At 36.0% G+C, this 24371-nt stretch overlaps 1 protein-coding gene across 1 annotated transcript; it reads left to right on the top strand.

The window, feature by feature from the left end:
* The first annotated feature begins 7109 nt into the window (after positions 1 to 7109).
* On the top strand, positions 7110 to 8401 carry LOC142172559 (uncharacterized). The gene is made up of 3 exons (XM_075236208.1): positions 7110 to 7373; positions 7584 to 7749; positions 8091 to 8401. The coding sequence occupies exons 1-3, from the start codon at positions 7110 to 7112 to the stop codon at positions 8399 to 8401; spliced, it is 741 nt and encodes a 246-aa protein (XP_075092309.1).
* The last annotated feature ends 15970 nt before the right edge of the window (positions 8402 to 24371 follow it).

Genomic DNA, 24371 nt, shown 5'->3' with positions numbered 1-24371 from the left:
CTCATTAAGCCAAATGGCGGAACAATAGAATGACACATGGCATAATTAGTTATTAAATTAGTTATTGGTTATTCTTTTTAATTTGAATATATCTAAAAAATGTAAATAATTAAAAAAAATTACCATATATATGTATATATATATATAATTGGTTATATATATATTAATTGGTTACTTTAATTTAATTAATAAATATAGATTTCTTATCTATATCTATATTAATAATTAACTATAATAAAAAAATAAAAATAAAACAAGTTAGAATTTTTAAATTATTTTAAAATCAAAAAGCACAAAAAAATAAAGCTATAAAAACAGAAAAAAAACAAAAGAAAAACTACCCATTCAAATCAGGGAATAGTTTCAAGTTGGAGTATTAAAATAATTAAAAATCTAAAAAATGAAAATAATTAAAAAAATTACCATATATATGTATATATATATAATTGGTTATATATATATTAATTGGTTACTTTAATTTAATTAATAAATATAGATTTCTTATCTATATCTATATTAATAATTAACTATAAAAAAAAAAAATAAAACAAGTTGGAATTTTTAAATTATTTTAAAATCAAAAAGCACAAAAAAATAAAGCTATAAAAAACAGAAAAATACAAAAGAAAAACTACCCATTCAAATCGGGGAATAGTTTCAAGTTGGAGTATTAAAATAATTAAAAATCTAAAAAATGAAAATAATTAAAAAAATTACCATATATATATGTGTATATATATATATATATATATATATATATATATATATATATATTGGTTATATATATATTAATTGGTTACTTTAATTTAATTAATAAATATAGATTTCTTATCTATATCTATATTAATAATTAACTATAATAAAAAATAAAATATATATATAAAAGTTGGAATTTTTAAATTATTTTAAAATCAAAAAGCAAAAAAAAATAAAGCTATAAAAAACGAAAAAAAAAAACAGAAGAAAAACCACCCATTCAAATCGTGGAATAGTTTCAAGTTGGAGTATTAAAATAATTAAAATAAAAAAATATATCTTATAATTAACTATAATAAAAAAACGAAAATATAAATATATAAGAAAATAACTACCCATTCAAATTGGTAGTTATTTTTAATTAATAATTAGTTATTGGTTATTATTTTTGAATTTAAATATATATAAAAAACGAAAATAAAAAAAATACAAAACTACCATATATATATATATATATATATATATATATATATATTGGTTACTTTAATTGAATTAATAAATATAGATATCTTATAATTAACTATAATAAAAAAATCAAAATATAAATATATTTAAAAGTTTGAACTACTCATTCTAATTGGGTGGGATTAGTTTAAAGTTGGAGTTTTTAAATTATTTTAAAATAAAAAAACAAAAAAAAAACTATAAAAAACAAAAAAAAGAGAAGAAAAACAACTCATTCAAATCATGGAGTAGTTTCAAGTTAGTGTTTTAAAATAATTTTAAAATAAAAATAGATATCTTATAATTAACTATAATAAAAAAAACGAAAATATAAATATATAAGAAAATAACTACCCATTCAAATTGGTAGTTATTTTTAATTAATAATTAGTTATTGGTTATTATTTTTGAATTTAAATATATATATATATATATATATATATATATAACGAAAATAAAAAATACATGTGTGTGTGTGTGTGTGTGTGTGTGTGTGTGTGTGTGTGTGTGTGTGTGTGTGTGTATATATATATATATATATATATATATATATATATATATATATATATATATATATATATATATATATATATTGGTTACTTTATTTAAATTAATAAATATAGATATCTTATAATTAACTATAATATAAAAACGAAAATATAAATATATAAAAAATAACTACCCATTCAAATTGTGTGGGAGTATTTTCAAGTTGGAGCTTTTAAATTATTATTTTTAAAAAGCAAAAAAAAAAAAGCTATAAAAACGAAAAAAAGAGAAGAAAAACTACCCATCCAAATCGGGAGTACTTTCAAATGTGAGATTCAAAATAAAAAACGAAATTAAAAAAATAATAAATTATCAATTCAAATTGGGGAGTAGTTTTAGGTTGGAGTTTTAAAATTATTTGAAAATAAAAAAAATAAAAATAAAGAAATAAAAAAAACTTCAGAGAAAAATATTAAATAACGTAATATGCTAATGAAACTTTCTATTAACAATGTAGTAGCATTAAATATTTGAAAATATAATAAAGAAAATACATAACAAAAACGTTATTCGATGCGCTGCCTGTATAAGTCCCGTTAGTTTAACAAAGATTTTATTCACTAAAATTTAGATAATATTATTAAGAACAACAGAATCTATATATTACTAAAAGGAGAGGAAAAATCCCTTTCGTTAAGCCAAGCGGCAGCCTAAAAAAAGCCACATGGCATAATTAGTTACTAAATTTATTATTTAGTTAATAATTAATTATTGGTTATTCTTTTTGAATTTAAATATATATAAAAACGAAAATAATAAAAAATATAAAACTACCATATATATGAATATATATATATATATATATATATATATATATATATATATATATATATATATATATATATATATATATATATATATATATATATATATATATATATATATATATATATATATATATTAATTGATTACTTTATTTGAATTAATAAATATAGATATCTTATAATTAACTATATAAAAAACGAAAATATAAATATAAAAAAAAACTACCCATTCAAATTGGGTGGGAGTAGTTTCAAGTTGGAGTTTTTAAATTATTTTAAAATAAAAAAGTAAAAAAAAATCTATAAAAAACAAAAACAAAAAGAGAAGAAAAACTACCCATTCAAATCAGGGAGTAGTTTCAAGTTGGAGTTTTAAAATAATTTTAAAATAAAAATAAATATCTTATAATTAACTATAATTATAAAATAAAAATAAAAATATATAAAAAAGTAACTACCCGTTCAAATTGGGTGGGAGTAGTTTCAAGTTGGAGTTTTTAAATTATTTTAAAATAAAAAGCTATAAAAAACGAAAAAAAGAGAAAAAAACTACCCATTCAAATTGGGGAGTAGTTCAAGTTGGAGTTTTAATATAATTTTAATATAAAAAACAAAATTAAAAAAATAATAAATTAGCAATTCAAATTGGGGAGTAGTTTTAAGTTGGAGTTTTAAAATTATTTAAAAATAAAAAAATAAAAATAAAGTAATAAAAAAAACTTCAGAGAAAAATATTAAATAACGTAATATGCTAATGAAACTTTCTATTAACAAAGTAATAGTATTAAATATTGAAAGATATAATAAAGAAAAATACATAACAAAAACGTTATTCGATGCGCTGCCTGTATAAGTCCCGTTAGTTTAACATAGATTTTATTCACTAAAATTTAGATAATATTATTAAGAACAACAGAATAAAATTTAAAATAAAAAAATTCAATAGTAATAAATTATATATCTTCTCATATATTACAAAAAGAAAGCGAATACTAAATATTGTTTAATATAATAAAGAAAAATAGAACAAAAAAGTTATTCACTGACTATATAAGTACGTTTGATTTAATAGAGATTTCATTATTGGGTATATCGTATTGACAAACAAGATGACAATTAAATTTTATTAAAGCAATACGATCTAATAGGATCAAACAAGCCTGATCATAATTTAAATTAATTAATATTTTTTTAATATTGACCGCGCATCGCGCGGGTACGACATATGATCTCGCGCGTATATGCAATATATTATTATCAAAAATATGGAAGAAAATAGTATGCATAAATGTTCCAAACGTATTTTTAAAGGCAAAAATAACAAGCAAAGACACTTTTAATTGATACAACAATGGAGAGGACTTTAGTCTTTTTCATGATTAATGCTACATATACATCTTTTTCTATTATATCTCTCGCTGTTCATCCCTTTTGAATTAAATTCTCGCATCGCGCGGGTACGTATCCGTAAATAATTAAGACTTTTGCACATCTTCAATGCCTCCGCAATAGCTACTGCTTCTGATACATTGTTGGTTCCTTCAGAGATCTCCCTTTCTTCTGCATATATCAAATCACCTGCCTCATCCCTTATGCAGAAAGCAATTGAACTCCTCCATGGGTTCCCTCTACATGCTCCATACGTATTCACTTTGATCCATCCTCTTGAAGGAATTCCCATAACACTTTATCTTATTTCAGTCGAGGTGTGTACTGCTCCATCATTGTCAGTAAGTCCAGCCACTTGTGAGGCACCTGTAGTCCTAGCTTTTTCAGTTTGACTAGCGATTGCAAAGTAGATGACACCTGGTAAATAACTCTGCTCACTGACACTGCTTCTCCATATTTCAAACTGTTTCTTCTTTTCCATAGCTCCCATACTATGCATGCAGGTAAAGCTTGTAACACTGGCTTCAATCTAGGTATTACTGGTGTTGTTCGACACTTTGTAATTGCTTGATGTAAAGACAACCCATCTAATGCAATTCCTGCTCTCCCTCAGGAAGTAACTCCAAACACTTCTAGCTGCATTTAATGTGAAGAACAAATGTACTAAAGACTCCTCCTTAGGATCAGCACACCACCAAGATTTAGAAGGCATGAAGTATCCTAGTCTACGCAAGAAATCATCCAGCGGCAGTTTGGCTTTCCACACCTTCCACAGGAAGAAAGATATCTTGAAAGGTAAACCTTTTACCCATATCATCTTGTAAGCTAATCTTGGGTTGTCTCTTCTTCGCAGGTAGTCCCATGCGGACTTTACTGTAAAATGTCCCCTTATTTCAAGCATCCAGAAAGGAGTATCTAACTGTGAGCTTTCAGTTGGTGGTCTAATGTTCTGCACAATGTGGTGTGCCAACTCTTTAGGTAGGCTCTCAAAAATTTTATCCACATTTCACATACCATTTTCAACCAGATCATTGACATTATTAATATCCTCATCGATGCCAAACTCTGCAGGCACTTGGAAATATAAGGCTCCCATCTCAGTCTAATTGTCGAACCAGAATTGTGCTGATCCCATTCTAAGTTTCCAGTAGATTTGGTGCTCAATCAAATCCCTACATTCTATCATTTTTCTCCACACGTGTGATCCACGCTTCCAAGGTACAATTACTGCATTTAGTTTCTTACAGTACTTTTGACTAATAAATGCACTCCATAAAGTGGGCTTAGTCCTGAAATTCCACCACAATTTGCAGAAAAGTGCCTTGGATACATCATGTAAGGACCTGAAACCTATGCCTCCCTCCTCATAAGGCATACAAAGGTTAATCCAGGATGCCCAATGTCTAGTGTTCCCTCCCACATTGCTGCTCCAGAAAAATTTTGCAAAAATGCTATGTATTTTGTTGATCACATGACTTGGTGGATTCACTGCTGACAACATATGAATTGGAATACTCTGCAGGACATTTGCGATTAAAACAGCTCTGCCTCCTACAGATAGGAGTTTGCCTTTCCATGACTGGAGTTTGTCCATAACTTTAGTGATTAAACCCTTGTAATAGTCTCCCTTTCTTCTTGCATAAAAATAGGACATCCAAGGTAGGTCAGTATCTAGGTTTAACATTTAATTTCAAAGAAGTGCCTTCTATGCGTTCTGCATCTTGGTGAACATAATTAATAAAATATAATAATTAATTAAGTGGTAATAAATAAGTCATGATCAATAAAATACAAGAATAACTAAAAATTGATTTAAGCCTTACATTAGTCAATAAAGGCGACCGTGCTAGAACCACGAGACTCAAGTGGTGCCTCACACCTTCCCCTCAGTCAACAAAATTCCTCACTCAGTCATCTATTTTCGTACACCATAAATTAAGAGTCAAACCTTCCTTTTGAAAGGGGATTCAATTAAAAGGTGACTTGGAACACCAAAACTCAATTCCAAGTGGCTACTCCAAATAATAAATAATCTCTTTTCAAAATGTCACTTTAATTGGAAAAACTCTTCTAACTCAATCTCGCAATAAGGTTGCGTGGCAAAAAAAGAGATGTGATAGTTATGGCGACTCTGTTGGGGAATAATTAATAAGAATTCGAGCTTTGTATATTGATTCTTGTTTGGCTTTCATCATGTTTTGGATATTATTGTGTTTGGAAGTCTAATATGTTATTTGTCGTTTATTTACCGTTTTAATATTTATTTGAACTGTAATATAAATTGTATCCTCTCTCGCACCCCTCTGAGTCTTCTAATAAGTAGTTATGTTGTGTTTGCCTACCAGCATCACAAAATTTCTATCTTGATATAAAGTCAGTTAGTCTACCAGCTTCTGGTGAAGGATTTAGTCACACATGTTTAAGCGGGAGAGCTGTTAGCTAGCCAGTGTTATTCTACTAGTGGTGATGCTTGACGCTCCTCGGCTCGGGTTGTCCACCCGGGTAAGCCAGGTCTAGATACCATCTCCTTTAGGATTTGAAAACTTATAAGAACAAGCCACAAGCAATGAATATCCCTAGTAGGCTACGCTTTATTTGCATCATGTGCATTGGACTTAGCGAAACTCGGCATAGGGGCCGGGCCCATCTAGGACAGGTAAAAAAATTTCAAACCAACATGTTCATTTTTATGTGCTATATGTAACATTATTTGGTAGGTTTCACTCAAATGTTGACCGACTTTAGGATAGATTGATTGAACAGAGGAGAGATAAAGAGAAAATTTCCATGTTTTCATAAAATACCCATTTTTTTAAAAATATTTTGAAAGGTTCTTGTATGTAAAATTAAAATTTTCAAAAAATAATTTTTTTTAGTTATTTTAACCGAACGACGCGGGTCTGATTCTCACCGAATGTGAGATACGTAGGCAACCTTCATCTGGTCCGGCCCCCAATTTTCAAAAAATCCAAAAACTATTCTCCTTTAATTCCTTCTTTAGAAGTCTTTCTTTAAGACATCAAATTCAAAAATCCAAAAATACTTTCCACTTTTTTTAGAAGTCTTTCCCCCAAATTTTTTTTTAAAAAAAACGAAATCCAAAAAATATTTCTTTCTCCCTTAAACTACCAAAAATGGAAATTCAAAAATATTTTCTTTCTTGTTTAGAAGTCTTTCTTTTGAAAATTTTAAATAACAAAAAAAGAGATGGAATGTGTGACAACAGTAAACTATACAGTTCTTGTAAATGGTGAAACAACAAAGCCTTTTGATGTAGCTAGAGGATTGAGGCAAGGGGACCCTATGTCACCTTTCTTATTTGCCATAGCCATGGAGTATCTTAGCAGGAATTTAAAGACCTTAAAGCAAGAGAAAGCATACCATTTTCATCCTTTGTGTGAAAGGTTGGACTTAACTCATTTGAGTTTTGCAGATGATCTTCTGATTTTTGCAAGAGGAGATGCAACTTCAGTAAGTTTAATACATGATAGATTCTAGATTTTTTTAGCAGCTTCAGGACTTAGTGCTAACCTAGCAAAAAGTTCCATCTATTATGGAGGAGTCAGTGTGGAGGCTCAAAAAGAGATACAAGAAAAGTTGGGGTATAGTCAGGGGTCACTGCCTTTCAAATATTTAGGCATACCACTTGATTCTAAGAAGCTATCAATCATGCAATGGCAGCCACTTATTGACAAAATAGTGGCAAGAATCTCATCTTGGACGGTTAAGAAATTGTCATATGCAGGTAGAATTCAATTGGTTCAGCATGTCATCTTTGGTATTCAATCATACTGGGCTCAGATTTTCATCATGCCAGCTAAGGTTGTCAAGACAATTGAAACTTATTGTAAAAGTTATGTCTGATCAGGGGAGAATGTGATCACAAAAAAAAGGCTCCGGTATCTTGAGAGAAGATGTGCTCACCTAAAGCTGCAGGGGGACTAAACTCGGTTAATCTGGCATTGTGGAATAAAGCAGCAATAACAAAGTCTACATGGGAACTGGCAAATAAGAAGGACAAATTGTGGATCAAATGGATCCATAGGTATTACATTAAAGATCAATCTTTTTTTTACTATGAGGATACCACAACAGACTTCCTGGATGCTGAAGAAAATATTTGAAGCAAAAAGTTATGTGGCAGGGATCAATAGCAATCAGTGCAAATAGAAGACAATGATCAAACAGGTATACGTGAAGCTGATTGGAGAGATGCCAAAGATAGCATGGAAGGGTCTAATGTATCAGAATCAGGCCAGGCCAGGCCAAAAGTAGTATTTATACTATGGTTGCTAATGCATGGTAGACTCCAAACTGCTGACAGACTGAAGAAATGGAAGATTCAAGTGGATGAAATATGTTGTTTTTGTAAGCAAGCTTTGGAAACAAAGGAGCATATATTTGCAGAATGTGTGGCAGAGAATTGTGGAGCAGACTCATGCAATGGATTCAAATGCAAGCTAGTCTATCTTCATGGACAGAGTGGCAACAATGGGTAGTACAGAAGACAAAAGGAAGATCTCAAATAGCTAGAATACTCAAAATGTTAGTTGCAGAATATGTGTATGCATTGTTGATTGAAAGAAACTTAAGAGTCTTTGAGAAAACAGCTACAACATGGGACATCCTCGCAAAAAAGATAGCATGTGTATGTAGTATGAGAGCTGAGGGTTATACTAAAATTTTGTTAGCAAAATGTAAATACTAATAGATATAGTTGACATGCAATTAGATGGTGGATTGATTGATTGTTTCCAGTATGGAAGTTAGGTTGAGCTGACCTACTGCTTTGTAAATATTACTTTGGTGGTTAATATAAGGATTTAATTACCAAAAAAAAAGAGATAGAGAATTCAAAGTTCAAAAATATTTTCCTTGTTAGAGCTTTTATGATTAGATTTTTAAAAAAAAGTAAAAAAAAAGAGTTAGTTTATTTATTTTATTCATGATCTTCACGAACTACGCAAGATCTGATTCATGTCTCCACATGATACGTAGGCAACCCACATCTGGTTTGATCGAATCATTTTGAAAAAAAAAAGATAAAAAAGATTAAAAAAGAGAGAGAATAAAGTGGTTAAAAAAAGAAGAAGAGAGAGTGTTTATTCTAACATGCTTGTTGTTTTGAACTAAAAGATAGTTATTGGTGGTCGGTTGTTGGTTTTCAATGGCGAATCATGCAAACAATCCAAGATCCCGCAGAAGTAAAAACATCTTCTCAACAAATGGAACAAGCACCATTGTTGTTGATCGAAGGTCATAAAAAAGTGACTAGGCAAGTTGGCGGTGAAACATAAAAAATGAAGACAAATATGGGGTTGACTTTACCAGATTTAAGCAATAGGACATGGCCTGCTCGGGATGATTTGATGATGGAAAATTGGATCCAGCATTGAAAGACATAGTAGACATTGCCGCGGCAGAAGAGAAACAAAAAAACGGGCGCCAACCCAGAAACTTTCCCTATCAGACGGGAGTCTCGGTAGCCGGTCTTGCTATTTTTTCTGCCTTTCGAGTTATTTGAGTGTGTCATCCGAATGTTTTTACTTTTCTGTCTTACGTTCTGATGTAAACCCTTCTATATTTTTTTAAAATATTCAAATAAATGAAATCAATATTTCATCATCCATGAATGTATCTTTTCTTAATCATGTCACCTTTCTTATTCTCTTTTCAGTTCTGTAAATGCAGATTTTAATAACATGATATGCTTGCGGACTTCATACCCAGATCCTAAAACGCTGCAGATTTCGAAATAATGAACCAAGAAACATAATGTGTTGAATATAAGGCTTGTAAGAAAATAAACAAAGAATTGAAACGAAAATGAGATTCCCTCTCTTCAGATCATTGTTGAAGCCGAGATCGATGATGAATATTTAGTCAAGACTCGGTTGAACATTGTCTTTGATTGATGGAAAGTGATTGGTCGGAGGCTACGATGTGCAGTTGTACAACAAAGAATGGCCCATGCTTAAAACAAGAAAGTACGTCCCAAGAAATTTGAAGTGGGGCAACTCGTCCTGAGATATATTCGCCCGCACCATGAAGAAGCTAAGGAAAAAATTACTCCAAATTGCAAAGGTCCATATGTTATAACAAGAGTATTGCCAAATGGATCATTGTATTTGGGAGACATCAAAGGAAATGTCTTTGAGACAATAGTCAACGCAGATGCAATCAAAAGTTACAACGTTTAACTCATTATTTGGGGTTAACATTCTCTAAATGGCATGACGGAAGATTTCTTTCTCGCTACCCAAACACCATTAACCCTTTTGCAAACTCTTTGAGCTGGTTCCCTCTCTTTGATTACCCTCTTTGGAATCTGGAAGTTATTATTAAAAAAATGACAAAGAAAAGAAAGAAAAAGAAAAAAAACAAAAAAAAAAGGAGAAGAAAAAAGGAAAAAAAAAAAGAAAAGAAAAGAAGCAAAAGAAAATGAAAATGAAAACAAAACATAAAACAAAACAAGTTCAAGTTAATTGAACTACGTCCGACCTGATTCCGAAAGGATACATAGGTAGCCTCACTCTAGGGTTCGGACATACCAAAAAAATCCACATTCCCCAAAAGTGAAAACTGCGACAAATATTACAATGATTCGGCGATGGTTTCTCTGAAAGGTTCCAAAGATATAATTCAATCCAAATTATTTTTACCCAAATCCTTTCAAGTCCTTCCAATCAATCAGTGAGAATGTTCAAGAATTGGAGGATATGTTACTTAGATCAAATGCAACCAAATGAGAGAAATAAAATAAGAGAGTCTTATTGGTAAAAACCTTGATGAGCACTGTAGGGCGATGGTGAGTAGAGAAAATAAAAATGAGAGAGTCTTATTAGTGAAAACCCGCAAAGGGCACTACAAGATGATGGCGACAAGAGTAATGAGAGATATCAACTAGTGAAAACCCGTAAAGGGAACTGTTGATCGAAAAGAGGATCCACACAACCATGGCATTAACACAACCATGAGCAAGGTTTCCCGCTTTCAAATCCAAAATTGTGATGAGTTTCTGAGAATCGAACAATTTATACAGATCAAGCATCCAGTCCAAAAGGCATGTCATGTTCATTGAAGTCTGCATGTACTCCTACATATGTTTGTATTTCTGTTCCCCAAAAGGGACACCTCTTGTTTTAAACTCATTCTCTATTCCATTGTTTGTTTTTTTTCTTTGAATCCCTTTTGGTGTAACTCTGTTCCAAAAATAAGGCAAAGAAAAGATGGAAAATATGATTTACAGGGTTCTCGTTTGAAGCGAGCTGATATATTCAAAAGGCGCTCAGCCTGGACAAGGGCATCAAGTCAACCCCTACTGGTCATGATTGGCTGATGCATTGAAATGGAAAACTTTGAAAGAAGTCAAAAGCGAAATGCTCACAAAGGCAACATAAAGTTGAAAAAGGTTAAGTACTGTCATGGCAAAGTTTAGAAAAGCTAACGGTTCTCCAGAGTCAGAAATGCAGTTGGTATTCAGGAAATAATCAGTTGAAATCATTAAAGAAGATGAGCCGAGATCAAGAGATTGAAATAATCAAGGCCACAAACTTACCTCCATTTTAGAACTAACAAATCTTTCTTTTTTCAGAACAGGAACAAAACAATTTTAACAAACAGTTTGTGAAAAGACGAACACCACCAAGTGAAGTTCTCAAATCCTTGATTTCCTTATAATGTACACGTAATCATGTTATTTTTACTTTCATTATAGGGAATATCCTATCTTCACCTCAGGGTACTATATCCCTCGTTGAATTACTTGTTGCCAACATAGGGTACGACATTCCCTAATAGTATCCCAGAGCGCCACGAGCCTCACCTTATTTCCAACACAGGGTACTACATCCCTTGGATGTACTTATTGCCGACACAGGGTATGTCATTCCCTAGTAGCATCTCAGAGCGCCACTAGACTCATTTTATTACCAACATAGGGTACGACATTCACTAGTAGCATCTCCAAGAGCCACGAGCCTCATTTCATTGCAAACATAAAGTTCGACATTCCCCAGTATCATCTTAGAGCGTCACGAGCCTCAGTTTATTGCCGATATAGGGTACGACATTCCCTGATAGCATCTTAGAGGCGTACGAGCCCCATTTTATTGCAAACATAGGGTACGACATTCCCTAGTAGAATCTTAGAGCGCCACGAGCCTCAGTTTATTGCCAACATAGGGTACGTCATTCCCTAGTAGCATCTCAGAGCGCCACGAGGCTCAGTTTATTGCCAACATACGGTAAGACATTCCCTAATAGCATCTCAGAGCACCACGATCCCCATTTTATTGCCAACATAGGGTACAACATTCCCTTGTAGTATCCTAAAGTGCCACGAGCCTCATCTTATTGCAAACACAGGGTACTACATCCCCCGTCTGCATTACTTTCTACCACCGTAGGGTACTACATTCCCTAGTATCATCCTAGAGTGCCACGAGCCTCATCATATTGCCAACACAGGGTACTACATCCCGTGGTTGCATTATTATCTGTCATCATAGGGTGCGACATCCCCTAGTAGCATTTCAGAGTACAACGAGCCTCATTTTATTGCAAACATAGGGTACGACATTCCCTAGTAGCATCCTAGAGTGCCACGAGCCTCGTCTTATTGCCAACACAGGGTACTACATCCCCTGGCTGCATTATTTTCTACCAATATAGGGTACAACATCCCCTAGTAGCATTTCAGAGTGTCGCGAGCCTCATTTTATTGCAAACATAGGGTACGACATTCCTTAGTAGCATCACGAGTTCCATGAGCCTCGCATTATTGGCAACATAGGGTACTGCAACCCTGGATGCATTACTTTCTTCCAACATACGGTACGACATTCCCTAGTAGCATTTCAGAGCACCACAAACGCCATTTTATTGCAAACATAAGGTACGACATTCCCTGGTAGCATCCTAAAGTGCCAAGAGCCTCACCTTATTGCCAACACAGGGTACTACATTCCCCGGTTGCATTTCTTATTGCAAACATAGGATACAACATTCCCTAGTAGCATCCTAGAGTGCCACGAGCCTTGGCTTATTGCCAACACAGGGTACCGCATCCCCTGGCTGCATTATTTTCTGCCAACATAGGGTGCGATATCCCCTAGTAGCATCTCAAAGCGCCATAAGCCTCATTTTATGCAACATAGGGTACAACATTAGCTATTAACCTCCCAAAGTACCACGAGCCTCATCTTATTGCCAACATAGGGTACTACATCCCTTGGCTGCATTACTTTCTACCACTGTAGGGTACTACATTCCCTAGTATCGTCCTAGAGTGCCACCAGCCTCATCTTATTGCCAACACAGGGTACTACATCCCCTGGCTGTATAATTTTCTGTCACCATAGGGTGCGACATCCCTTAGTAGCATTTCAGAGCACCACGAGCCTCATGTTATTGCAAACATAGGGTACGACATTCCCTAGTAGCATCGTAGAGTGACACAAGCCTCGTTTTATTGCCAACACAGGGTACTACATCCCCTGGCTGCATTATTTTCTGCCAACATAGGGTACGACATCCCCTAGTAGCATTTTAGAGTGCCACGAGCCTCATTTTATTGCAAACATAGGGTATGACATTCCCTAGTAGCACCCTAGAGTGCCAAGAGCCTCACCTTATTGCCAACACAGGGTATTGCATCCCCTGGCTGCATTACTTTCTGCCAACATAGGGTACGACATTCCCTAGTAGCATTTTAGAGTGCCACGAGCCTCATTTTATTGCAAACATAGGGTACGACATTCCCTAGTAGCATCCCAGAGTGCCAAGAGCCTCACCTTATTGCCAACACAGGGTACTACATCCCCTGGTTGCATTTCTTGTTGCAAACATAGGGTACGACATTCCCTAGTAGCATCTCAGAGTGCCACGAGCCTCGTCTTATTGCCAACACAGGGTACTACATCCCCTAGCTGCATTATTTTCTGCCAACATAGGGTGCGACAACCCTTAGTAGCATTTCAGAGTGCTGCGAGCCTCATTTTATTGCAAACATAGGGTACGACATTCCCTAGTAGTATCCCGAGTGCCATTGGCTCAGATCCTATCAGTTTGCACTGGCCTAGCTCAGGCGGTTTTAGTCACTACAGCCACAGCTACTTCTCAGGTCGGGGGAGGCACTCAGACTCTCGCCGCTTGCACACCTGAGTAGGCTGTGGAAGGACTTCAGATACTGGGGGCGCATCCAGCCCAGCCGGTTGTAGCTGCTCAGCACTATGTAGTTCCTGCCATGCCAGAGGATGAGCAACATAGGTTGGAGAGGTTTGGTAGACTTCAGCCTCCGACTTTCAGTGGTGTAGAGGGAGAGGATGCCCAGGGTTTCTTGGATAAGTGTCAGAGGATGCTTCGTACAGCGGGTATTCTAGAGACCAGCGGGGTTGCTTTCACTACTTATCAGTTTTTTAGAGCTGCCTTCACTTGGTGGGAGGCTTTTGAGAGGCGTAGTCCTGTTGGTGCAGCACCCCTTACCTGGAAGCACCCCTAGTAGCATCTCAATGTGCCACAAGCCTCATTGTATGCAACATAGGGTACAACATTCCCTATTAACCTCCCAAAGTACCACGAGCCTATCTTATTACATACACAGGGTACTACATCCCCTGACTGCACTACTTTCTGCCAACATAGGGTACTACATTCTCTAGTAGTACCCTAGAGTGCCACGAGCCTTATCTTATTATTAACACAGGGTACTACATCCCCTGGTTGCCTTCTTTCTTGTTAACACGGGGTATGACATCCCCTATTATAAGAAAAAATGTCTTTTTCAATTCCTTACTCTAGAATTGGAAAGATAGTTTAATGTGTTTTGAATAAATCACAAAAATTTCTTAGTGCAAACTTGGGCAGAAAATTTTTGTTCGTTTTGTTTGTTTGTGGTGGCTTGTAGGTTTTTCTGAAAAGCACGGATTGGATGTGCAAAAATAAGATTCCAGCTCTTGCCAGAGAAAGTGGAACGTTTAATCTCAATACCAGCCACAACCAGTTTTGATGTAATGCATGCGAAGACATATGGTCAAGATCCATCTTCCCATCATTTGACCAAGAAACAAGCATGCGAGAATATTTCATAGCCTGTTTCATCAAGAGCATCAAGTTTAAGTCTGAAGTAAATGGGAGAAGCAAGTCAGGAATCAAGACAAGACTCTAGATAGCATTTAGATAGAAATTTTGTAACTCTAAGATTTCAAGAGTATGTAATTTTCTTTTCATTTTGATGTAATTGTAGGAACCACGGATCGGAACCTCGACGGAACTTCACTCGACACTCCCTCTAAGAATACTCCATCACTCTTCTTTTACTTGAACTACGCGTGACCTGATTCCCTTATAACCCGGGATACATAGGATGTCTAAAACCAAGGCTCGGTCGCACCTTATTCTTTTATTTTCCTTTTTTTAAAACAATAGGGAGGTCAAAAATCAGTCACCTTATTTACTTTCTTTGCCTAAAAACTCTTCATGTTTCCATGCAAAGAGGGGCCTGATGTGAACAACTAATTTTTTACCTCTCCCGGTTTTACATTATTTTAGTGTAAATATTATTTTTAAGGTCTAATCTTAATATTTTAAAGTTTTATATTACTCTTAATAGGTTATATTTTAGAAAATTAAAAAAAAATACTAACTACATATTTACATTCTTAGAGTATAAGTGTTATTCCTATTTTTAAATAAAAGAAATTTTTTTAAAAAAAAATTGTTTTCTTCTAATTAGAATTTTAAATGTAAGCTATAGTATTTTTCTTAGTATAATTTAAACTATAGTGTAAATATTGGGTTTTCTTATTTATATAGTTTTCTTTAAATCTATATATGTGTGTGTAAAGCACTACTGTTGAATTTTGACGTTGGCTCTTCGGAGCCCATATTCGGAGTAGTCTGGACCCTCGAGATCGGGCACTATCTCGAGATTAGGTCGATAGCCTTTTAGAATCGACGCTTGTAACAATAGGAATCTTCGGGGTCTTAATGGCCCCCGAGCGCTGTGTGGCAGTATCATTTATGTGCCACGGTTGTGAAGTGACCGGGATTGTCCCACCGGTACACTTCCCCACAAAATGGTACTGATATGGTCAGAATTAATTGGCCTTCAGGACAGGCAAACAGTCATTGCTTGCTCTATATATATGCATTTGCTTATTTTTTATCTGAAGACTCCGCTACTTTGAGTAACTAACCCCTTTATAGAGCTCTTTTCTATGCTAGTTCTCTTACCATTCCAAAAGCTTTCGCTCAAGCCTTTACCTTCCATGGCTGCTATGCCAAAATCCGTTCACCAAGGAGAGGAGAGTTCTGCCTCTACTTCGTGCTCGGTCGGTGGCACACTCCCGGTATCTGGTGAACTACCCTCGAGGTGCTTTGTCACGAGGAGGGACTTTGCATTAGAGAGACCTCCCAATGTTCACGGTCATTGGGAGCATGCATCGAGGTTTATTTCCTCAATAGGGGAGGAGCACCTCGAGGTGGTTAGAAAAGACTTCGGATGGGGATAAAAGGTGGTACTGCAAGTGCTTTCCCCGGAAGAGAGCATCATGGCTCATGTCGAGGGGTTTTTGAACGTGTATACATACCCCTTTACATTGGGCCCCTCGATAGAGTCGTGCTTTAATTTTTTATGAGATGTCGGATTACCCTGGCACAGGTTCACCCATCGTTTTGGAGGATAGTTCTGACTGTAAGGTATTTTGCAGATGAAGACGGGCTCGATTTCACCCTCAGTCATCTTTTTAGACTGTACTAGCCTTTGCATCATCAAGGCCTGATTATTTTGCGATGTCGATCCACTCGTCCCTTTATTGTTAGCGACAAAGAAGATGAGGATCAAGGGTGGATGAGTCATTTCATCCTAGTGCGGACTGTCGATATTATCCCCGCAGAGTTCCTTCCATTTCCTAAGAAATGGAATTTCACACGTAAGTGGTACACTTGTATTCTTATTATTTTTTCCCATGGTTAAGGCGGACTCTATAAAGATGCTTTTCTTTCCTTTTCTTTTTGCAGCAATCCCATGGATACAATACGAGGTTCCCGACCTGGCGGATTGGTCTCGGAAACTGGTAGCTTGTTCGACTTGCGATGAGCATAAGTGGTGAGATTTGGCCAAGGGTAGATGGGAGGCAAAACATCACAGAACGTGGTGTGTGGCTTGATTGAAAGGTACTTTCTTTTATGTGTACTAACTTCATTACCGCAGGCATTGGAGATTTTTCTGAGATGAGGTTGTGCCCCCCCTCGGGGAGGAGGAAAAATCGTCTACTTTAGGATCGAGGACTAACAATAAATGGAAGGGATCCTTGGAGGATGAGAGTGCTCATAGCAAGGCAAGCCCTACTCGAAGGCTGAAAGAAGACGTACCTGCTGATCCTGTGGTGTCTGAGGCTTCTAGCCTTGGAAAAGTGGTTCCTCTCTTGCCGCCGTCTTCATTCCCGCCGAAGGTACTTCGAGGGATACAGGTGTTCAGCCATCGTCCTCACCCTCCATCGAAGGTACTTTGAGGGCTGTTCGATACCAGGGACTGCCTAAATCAAGTAGGGTCTCGAGCGACCGTACCCCCACCGAGATCTGTTTGACTGGGGCGGGTGATACCAGGCCAGCAGGCGTATGCTCGACCTTTGAGAAGGCTCAGCAGCTTTGTTCTATGGTGATCTTTAGTCGACTTCATTGATCTTCCGATTTTACGTTTTTATTTTCTTATCGAGCTTCTTTTTCATAGTGTTTCGACAAGCTCAAGTCCGAGCTGCTCCATTTTCAAGCCTGGTTAAGGAAAGCCTTGGATAGGGAGAAATCCCTCAGGCTTCTTTGTGATGAAAGGGGAAAAGAATTGAGGCACCTTCAGTACGAGGAGAATTGAAGCCTGAACTAAGAGAGACACCTTGAGAAGTAGGTAACCTTTGTTCTGAGGGGGTGCATGCTCCTTTTTCTATCCTTAGAGATTAATATGTTGATCCCTCAGTTTCAGAGCAAGACAGGGGATCTAGAATGCCTTTGGGGCGAGGTCGTCCAGGCCAAGCATGAGTGTAACGAGCTAAGGGCTCAGACAATTGTCCATATTGCGGACAAGAAGCATGCACTGGCTAAGGTTTCCGCGCTCGAGGTGCAGCTCCGGAACGCCCGTGAAAATAGCTTGGTTCAGACGAGCAGGATTGCAAGGCTTAAGTTCGACCTTTTGGAGATGAAGGTCGAGGTCGTGGATGCCAAGACTGAAGCTGGAGAAATTCGGGCTGAGGCTGACAACAAAGTGGTCGTCTATTTAAAAGACGTTGTTGATGTTCGAGCAAAGTTGAAAGGTTTTTTCGATCGAGAGAGCAGAAGCAATGAGTATGCCCGGTGCAAATTTGGAAGGGAAACCCTCGAAGAGATTCATGCTAGGGGCTTCAATCTCTCGGAAGAGATAGTGCAGGCTAAGGCGAATGAATACGATGCCAAATTCCTCTTGTCTAATGCCGAAGGTAGTGGAGAAGAGGCCGATGGGGCCGCAGTCCCCGAGAGGGAAATAGATTAGGCTTTTTTCTATTTGATTATTTGTACAGTGTTCTTAGAGAACTTTGTAAATGTAGCCTCGCATTGTTTCATACATGCATAAATATAAAGAAACCTTTCGATTTGTAATTCGGCCCTGAGGCTTGTTGGAATGGCTCGTGGGCTCTTGTATGTTGGGTCAGTACTTCCTCTAATATAAGCTGGCATCTAGGCTCTTACGCATTTGCCCTGGGGCATTTTTAGCTAACTATTTCAGGTTCGGTCTTCGAGTCGGATTTTGACTCAAGCTCATTGACCCTTAAGCTTTTAAGCCGGCCCTTAGGCTCTTATGCGTTGGGTCGGTACGACCTATTAATATAGGCTAGCAACAGTGCCTCTTACGCACTGGGTTAGTACAACCTTTAATTTTGAGCTGGCGATAGTGGCTCTTACGTATTGGGCCGGTACGACCTTTTATGTAGGCTTTATTTTCCCTCGCGAAAGACTTTTTGAAGTTTTTATTTTCGCCTGACTCTTCGAGGTTGGATAAGAACCTCGATTGTGAGCCGTTTGATAGAGGCAATTGAGCACCTCAGGAAGTTTCGCTCGACGGTTGAATTGTTTTGAAGCCTGTTGTTTGGAGCTGATATAATCGAAGCTCTTTTGCTTATGCCGAGGGTAGCCTGATTAACCGGTTCTTTTTGAAGTTTTTTCGAAGTAATTGAAGGCCTATGATTTTGTAGTGACGGCCTCGCGTCCCCGAGTCACGTGATCGGGCTGGTACAGCCTTGTGGCCGTAGTCATTGTGTTTAGCCAGAGACTTTCAGTCCCTGAGTGAAGTAGATTCGGTGTCTATATCGAGGGTATGCATTTTTAGGGTCTTATAAGTTCGGATATATAGCCTTAACTTTAAGATCGGGATAATGCCTTTTGTAAGGTCTTGCAAATTTTAACATGCCTGACTTTTGAGATCTTACAAAGAAGTTACATGGTACTGTTGATACCTAATTTTTCCCTATATATTTTCAAATATGCATAAATACCTTCAAAATAGCATATATATGCATATATAAGCATGCACAAGGCTTTTATTATTTTTTCCATAATTTTAAGGGTATAAATTAATTTATTTTCTCCCCTTTTATCCATAAAATCCCAATAATTATTTCCAAAATCATTGTTTTGATAATTTATTTATTTGATTTCTATACTTATGCCAAAATATGGTTAATGTAATATTTATGTATTTTTACAATTACATTTAGTATTAAAGCTAAATTACATATAATTACAATGTTAGCCCACTTTAAGATATAATTATGTTTTATATGCATAAAATTGGCCGCTATATTTTTAAAATGATAACTATGTATTTTAAATTATTTTGGCACCTTAAATTATTTTCCAGAAATTACCTAATATTTTCTATAAATTAAAATATGGAAAATTGGCTATTTAAGTCATAGCCAGATTTGGCTTTCAATATTAGCCTAATTCGGACCCCTCCCCAGCCCAATCTCCTAATCTATTAACCCGACCCAGGCCTCAATTATTCCTACCCAACCTAAAGCCTCATTAAATCCCGGCCGTTGATCTAAGAGATCAACAGCCCTCATTACTCCTTTCGTTTTTAATTCTAAACAAACCCCCAACCATAAAACATTTCTCAAATCCGCCGCCCTCAAACTCTCTCACCCTCACTCTTCTCTCAACCTAACCCTAGACTCCATCAATCGCCTTCTTCTCCGGTCATCTTCGGCGACCATCCTTTCAACCCAAGCCTCCAATGAGTCTCTCATTGCCTTGCTCATCATCTTTAAGACCTTCAAGAGTCCTGGGCCATGCCGATTTAGATCTAAGGTTTCTGCTTCCATGTTCGTGGCTTCCCTGGTGAGATTTTGGGCAAAATCACACCATATGTGTTACGATTTGTGAAGTTTAAAACATGTTCTCTCGATTTCTACTTGGGTTTCCTTTGAAACCCCAACTCTTTTTTGAATCTCTTAAGATCTCTGTTATTTTTAACACTTTAAGCTTGTTCCCTTCTATGATTTGCTTGTTCTCGAGTTTCTTCTAAAAGATCCTCTACTTTAAATAATTTTTACTTTCTTTGAAAACTAGGATTTCTCAGAGTTCCTTCAACGCTTGTTTTAACCGATTTCTTTTATTATTAAACCTTTTTCCTTGCTTATTTTGACCGATTTTATGTTCTTACTGCTTTTTAACTCGACTCCGTTAAAAGCCCTAATTTTTTAAGATTTTCTTTGCTTTGGTTCTGTGTGTTAGCATGATTTTCTGTGATTTGGTTCTGTGTGTTAGCATGATTTTCTTTGCCTTGGTTCTGTGTGCTAGCCTGTTTGCCTGATTCTTGTTAATCTTCTGTGTTTACCATGCTTCGAATGTGTTTTACTAAATTCCTAGCCTACTTATGTCACTTTTGTGTGACTATTTTCATTTGTTTGTTCACCTCTTGCTTCTTTCTGTCAATACGGTTAACCTTATCATTTGCTAAGTCTGTTGATCTCCTCTATTTATATGTTGTTTATGCAGAATCATGATTCCCTCTTGATTGATTCTAATTTCCTTAATTGATGGCTTGATTGCAAGATTTTCTTTCAAAACCCTAAAATTATACTCGTCTGTTTAAATTAACTAATTTCATTACCTTATCTGCTATGGTACTTTGTTTTACTAAGTCATTCCTTAATTGGGTTTTTCTGAATTTAGTTCTAATCGACTACTCTATGCTACTGAATCTTGACCCCTTCCTTTTTAGTGATGCACTGATTTTTTCTTCTTGCCTTATATGATATTGAATCTCCACGTTTGATTTGATTCCCTTAACTTAAGGGAGTACTTCCTTGATTCTCTAATTGATTGATTCTGAGTTCTTAAATTAGTATTCTACTATGATTTTTACCTTATTTCACTACCTACTTTCAACTATAAATACTCTAAGTCTTTCATAAACAACACACGGACACTTAGTTTTCAAAAACTCCTCTCTTATTAAAAATCTCTATTCTCCCCTCTCTCTTGTGCTACTTGCTACTATTAGCCGGCTGCAAGCCAAGGTTAATCATCTGTGTCTTTGGTTCTTTCGTTTTGCTTACTTCTATCTTCACTGGTATATATCCTAGTTTAATTTAAAGCTCTAACAACAATATGCTTCTCTTATTGTTTCAGTTTCTTTTATTTCTAGCTTGCTTCTACTAGTGGTTCTGTTGTGAAATTTGTGGTTAAGTTACATTATCAGCATGCTAGTATGACTCCCCTACCCTTTACATTAATGTATTCCCTTATGTAGGTTTCAAAGCATGCCTTGTTAGTTGTCTTTTACTTCTTGTATGCTTACCACCCTATGAATCCCAAATCCTTATCACCCCCCTTCTATGTGTTTGCATTCTCCTTGACTAATTTGTGATTATGCCAGTGCCAACTATCTCTGAGCATGTCCAACCCGTTCTTAAGACCTTTGCTTGGTTATGCAGCCAAATATTCATATATCCCCAAACCCTTTGACTCTTGTGTGACTACTGAGTTCCTTTGGATTCTATGTGTGATCTTATCCTAAAGTTCTTGATTTTTTTACCACCCCAACCTCTTTCAAACAACCTTTGTTGCTTTACTAATTGCTTTCAAAATAGACTTTTAAATCTAGTCTTTCAAAACAAACCTCTTTCAACTTGTGTCCTGCACTTTCACTTTACTCTTAGTCAAATAAGTTCTGCCCCCTCTAGTATGTGTACTGCCTTGGGATCCTCTTGAGAACCCTCTGAACTCTAGCATACTGAGGCTGGCTTTTCCACGCTGCACTAGTTCAATTCTTGGTTGCTAAGTCTAGGTGTAAGCACTGCCCGGGATCCTTGAGATCCTTATGGAATTTTGATGCACCTAGACTCTGATTTGTCTATGGAATGAGGCTTATGAGACCATTGGAAGCTTTGGGAAACTTGGGCCTAATTGCAGGCTCCCTATAGAATAGCTTCTTAATTTTCTAGTTCACTTATGTAATTCATTCATTGGCCTGTAATAATTTGTAAATAGATATTTGGGGTATTTAGTAAAAGTGGTGGGTAGATGTATACTTATGAGGTAATATGGGTAGAGATCCTGCTCTTAGGACTTTGTTGTTAAAATCTGCATGCATTAGTAGAAAATATGCTCATAGGGTCGTGCTCTTTTAAATCTGATTGCTTTGCCTAATAGAAATTATGCCTATAGGATATCATTTTCAATTCCTTTGCATCATGTTAGAAACCATATTCATAAGATTCTGCATTTTTCATGTTAGAAACCATGCTTATAGGTTCTAAACCATTATGTCTCAAATCAGTAATAAGCCTAGATACCATGCCTATAGGTATTCTACTCGTAATGTTGTCTGATAATTTTATTAGCCTAATAAGTCAACCTCATTACGCCTAGTTCATCTTTTAAAACTAGTCTTATTAAGTGTTAACATTTCCTGAAACAATTTCTCTCAAATCTCATTATATATCATGCCTATAGGTATTAAAGGAGTCTATTTTGAAACCCTGTATGTTTCTACATTAGTATGGACACAGTATACTGCATATAGGCAAGCCTTAGGGCATTTTATAAAAAGCTGCATTTTCCTGAAGCTGTTTCTGTCGTTTAATGTTTCTGATTCGAATAAGCTCTTAAAAAGGAGTCCTTAGGCAACTACTAGGTTATAAATTCTGGGTATAAAAAGGTTTGTATATTTTCTGCATGTCCACTTAGATATCCTGCTTTAGGACTTCAATTAATAAAGACCTTAACTGTGTTTGAGTTGTGCTACTTGTACGTTTATCAGATGAGGAAACTTCGAGCCTCTTATTTGCTCCCTTATGTTTAAATGTCCTAAATATTTTGACTGTCTCTTTAGAATTTTCGCATTTCTAAATCTTAAGGATGCGTCTAGAACTACCTATAGGTAGAGGTCTCAAATTCCTCCGGGACCATTAAGAAGGGACGGGTAGCAGCACACAATAGGAATCAGTGGCCAAACACTCGCTTTGCATAACTAATAAGTTGATGGGAAGGGTAGATATGGGATATGATGACTACGCGCTAATATCACGTGTAGCCCCTCATTGATTGTGTGTTTACCGGACATTGTGTGGGGTGATCCTATAGGATAACCAACCTAGGACCCTCCTTACCATATCTTTTCTCTTTATTTCAAACTTGTTCAAACCTTTATCTTATTACTTGAACTATCCAATGCACTTTACTTGCAACTTATTTGATTCAACTATTTGTATGGACCAATTTGTGAATATAAGTTTGGCCGGAACTCACAGTTGTGGACCAAGAGGGGTGCCTAATACCTTCTCCTCGAGGTTACTTCAAGCTCTTACCCTAATCTCTGGTAATGCAAACCAATCCAAGAGTTAATCACTCTAGGTGCCCTAACGCACCATAATCCGTTAGGTGGCGACTCTTCAAATACCCAATTCCCAAAAGGAAATGAGTCATTACACCCTGTGAATGTCGAAACCCGGACTCCTCCCCGCGGAGGGGAAAAGGGGGTGCGACAGCAAGGCGGCGTTGCTGGGGATATTTTTAGGCTCTTACCATAATGAACTTGTTTTTACAAATTAGTCCAAAAATGCTTATCCCATACCATGCTCCCTTATCTGAATTTAACTGTTGTTTCTTTTAAACATTTATGATTCTTTACCCCTGAAAACTGACTTGTCTCTTTGTTTTCCTTTTTCTGCAACTGTCTTTTCAATTATTTAAATACTATATTTATTTTTCCTTACGTGAAAATACTTGCCTACATGTTATTAACTATTGCATAAATCATGTTCCACATGATATTCCACTCGTGCGTCTTAAATCCTATAACAACGCTTTAATGAGTGGTTGCCCTTTTTCTATTTATTACCCTTAAATTCGTAAAGGCTTATTTGCGGTAAAATCAGTCGACCAACGGTGCAACCGATGGTTCCGTGCCTTTCCCTTCGAGTTTTCTGCTTG

Source organism: Nicotiana tabacum, chromosome 18 (genome assembly GCF_000715075.1).
Source record: "Nicotiana tabacum cultivar K326 chromosome 18, ASM71507v2, whole genome shotgun sequence".
In the NCBI taxonomy this organism is placed as follows: Eukaryota; Viridiplantae; Streptophyta; class Magnoliopsida; order Solanales; family Solanaceae; genus Nicotiana; species Nicotiana tabacum.
The sequence above is the reverse complement of the archived record's forward strand: the minus strand, read 5'-3'. Positions and strand labels throughout refer to the sequence as shown.

Excerpts from the sequence above, each read along its gene's own strand:
- LOC142172559 (XM_075236208.1), top strand. The coding sequence starts at position 7,110 with ATGGAATGTGTGACAACAGTAAACTATACAGTTCTTGTAAATGGTGAA. Across the intron at positions 7,374-7,583 it reads CAAGAGGAGATGCAACTTCA|CCACTTATTGACAAAATAGT; the intron begins GTAAGTTTAATA and ends ATGCAATGGCAG. Across the intron at positions 7,750-8,090 it reads CAAGACAATTGAAACTTATT|GTATACGTGAAGCTGATTGG; the intron begins GTAAAAGTTATG and ends ATGATCAAACAG.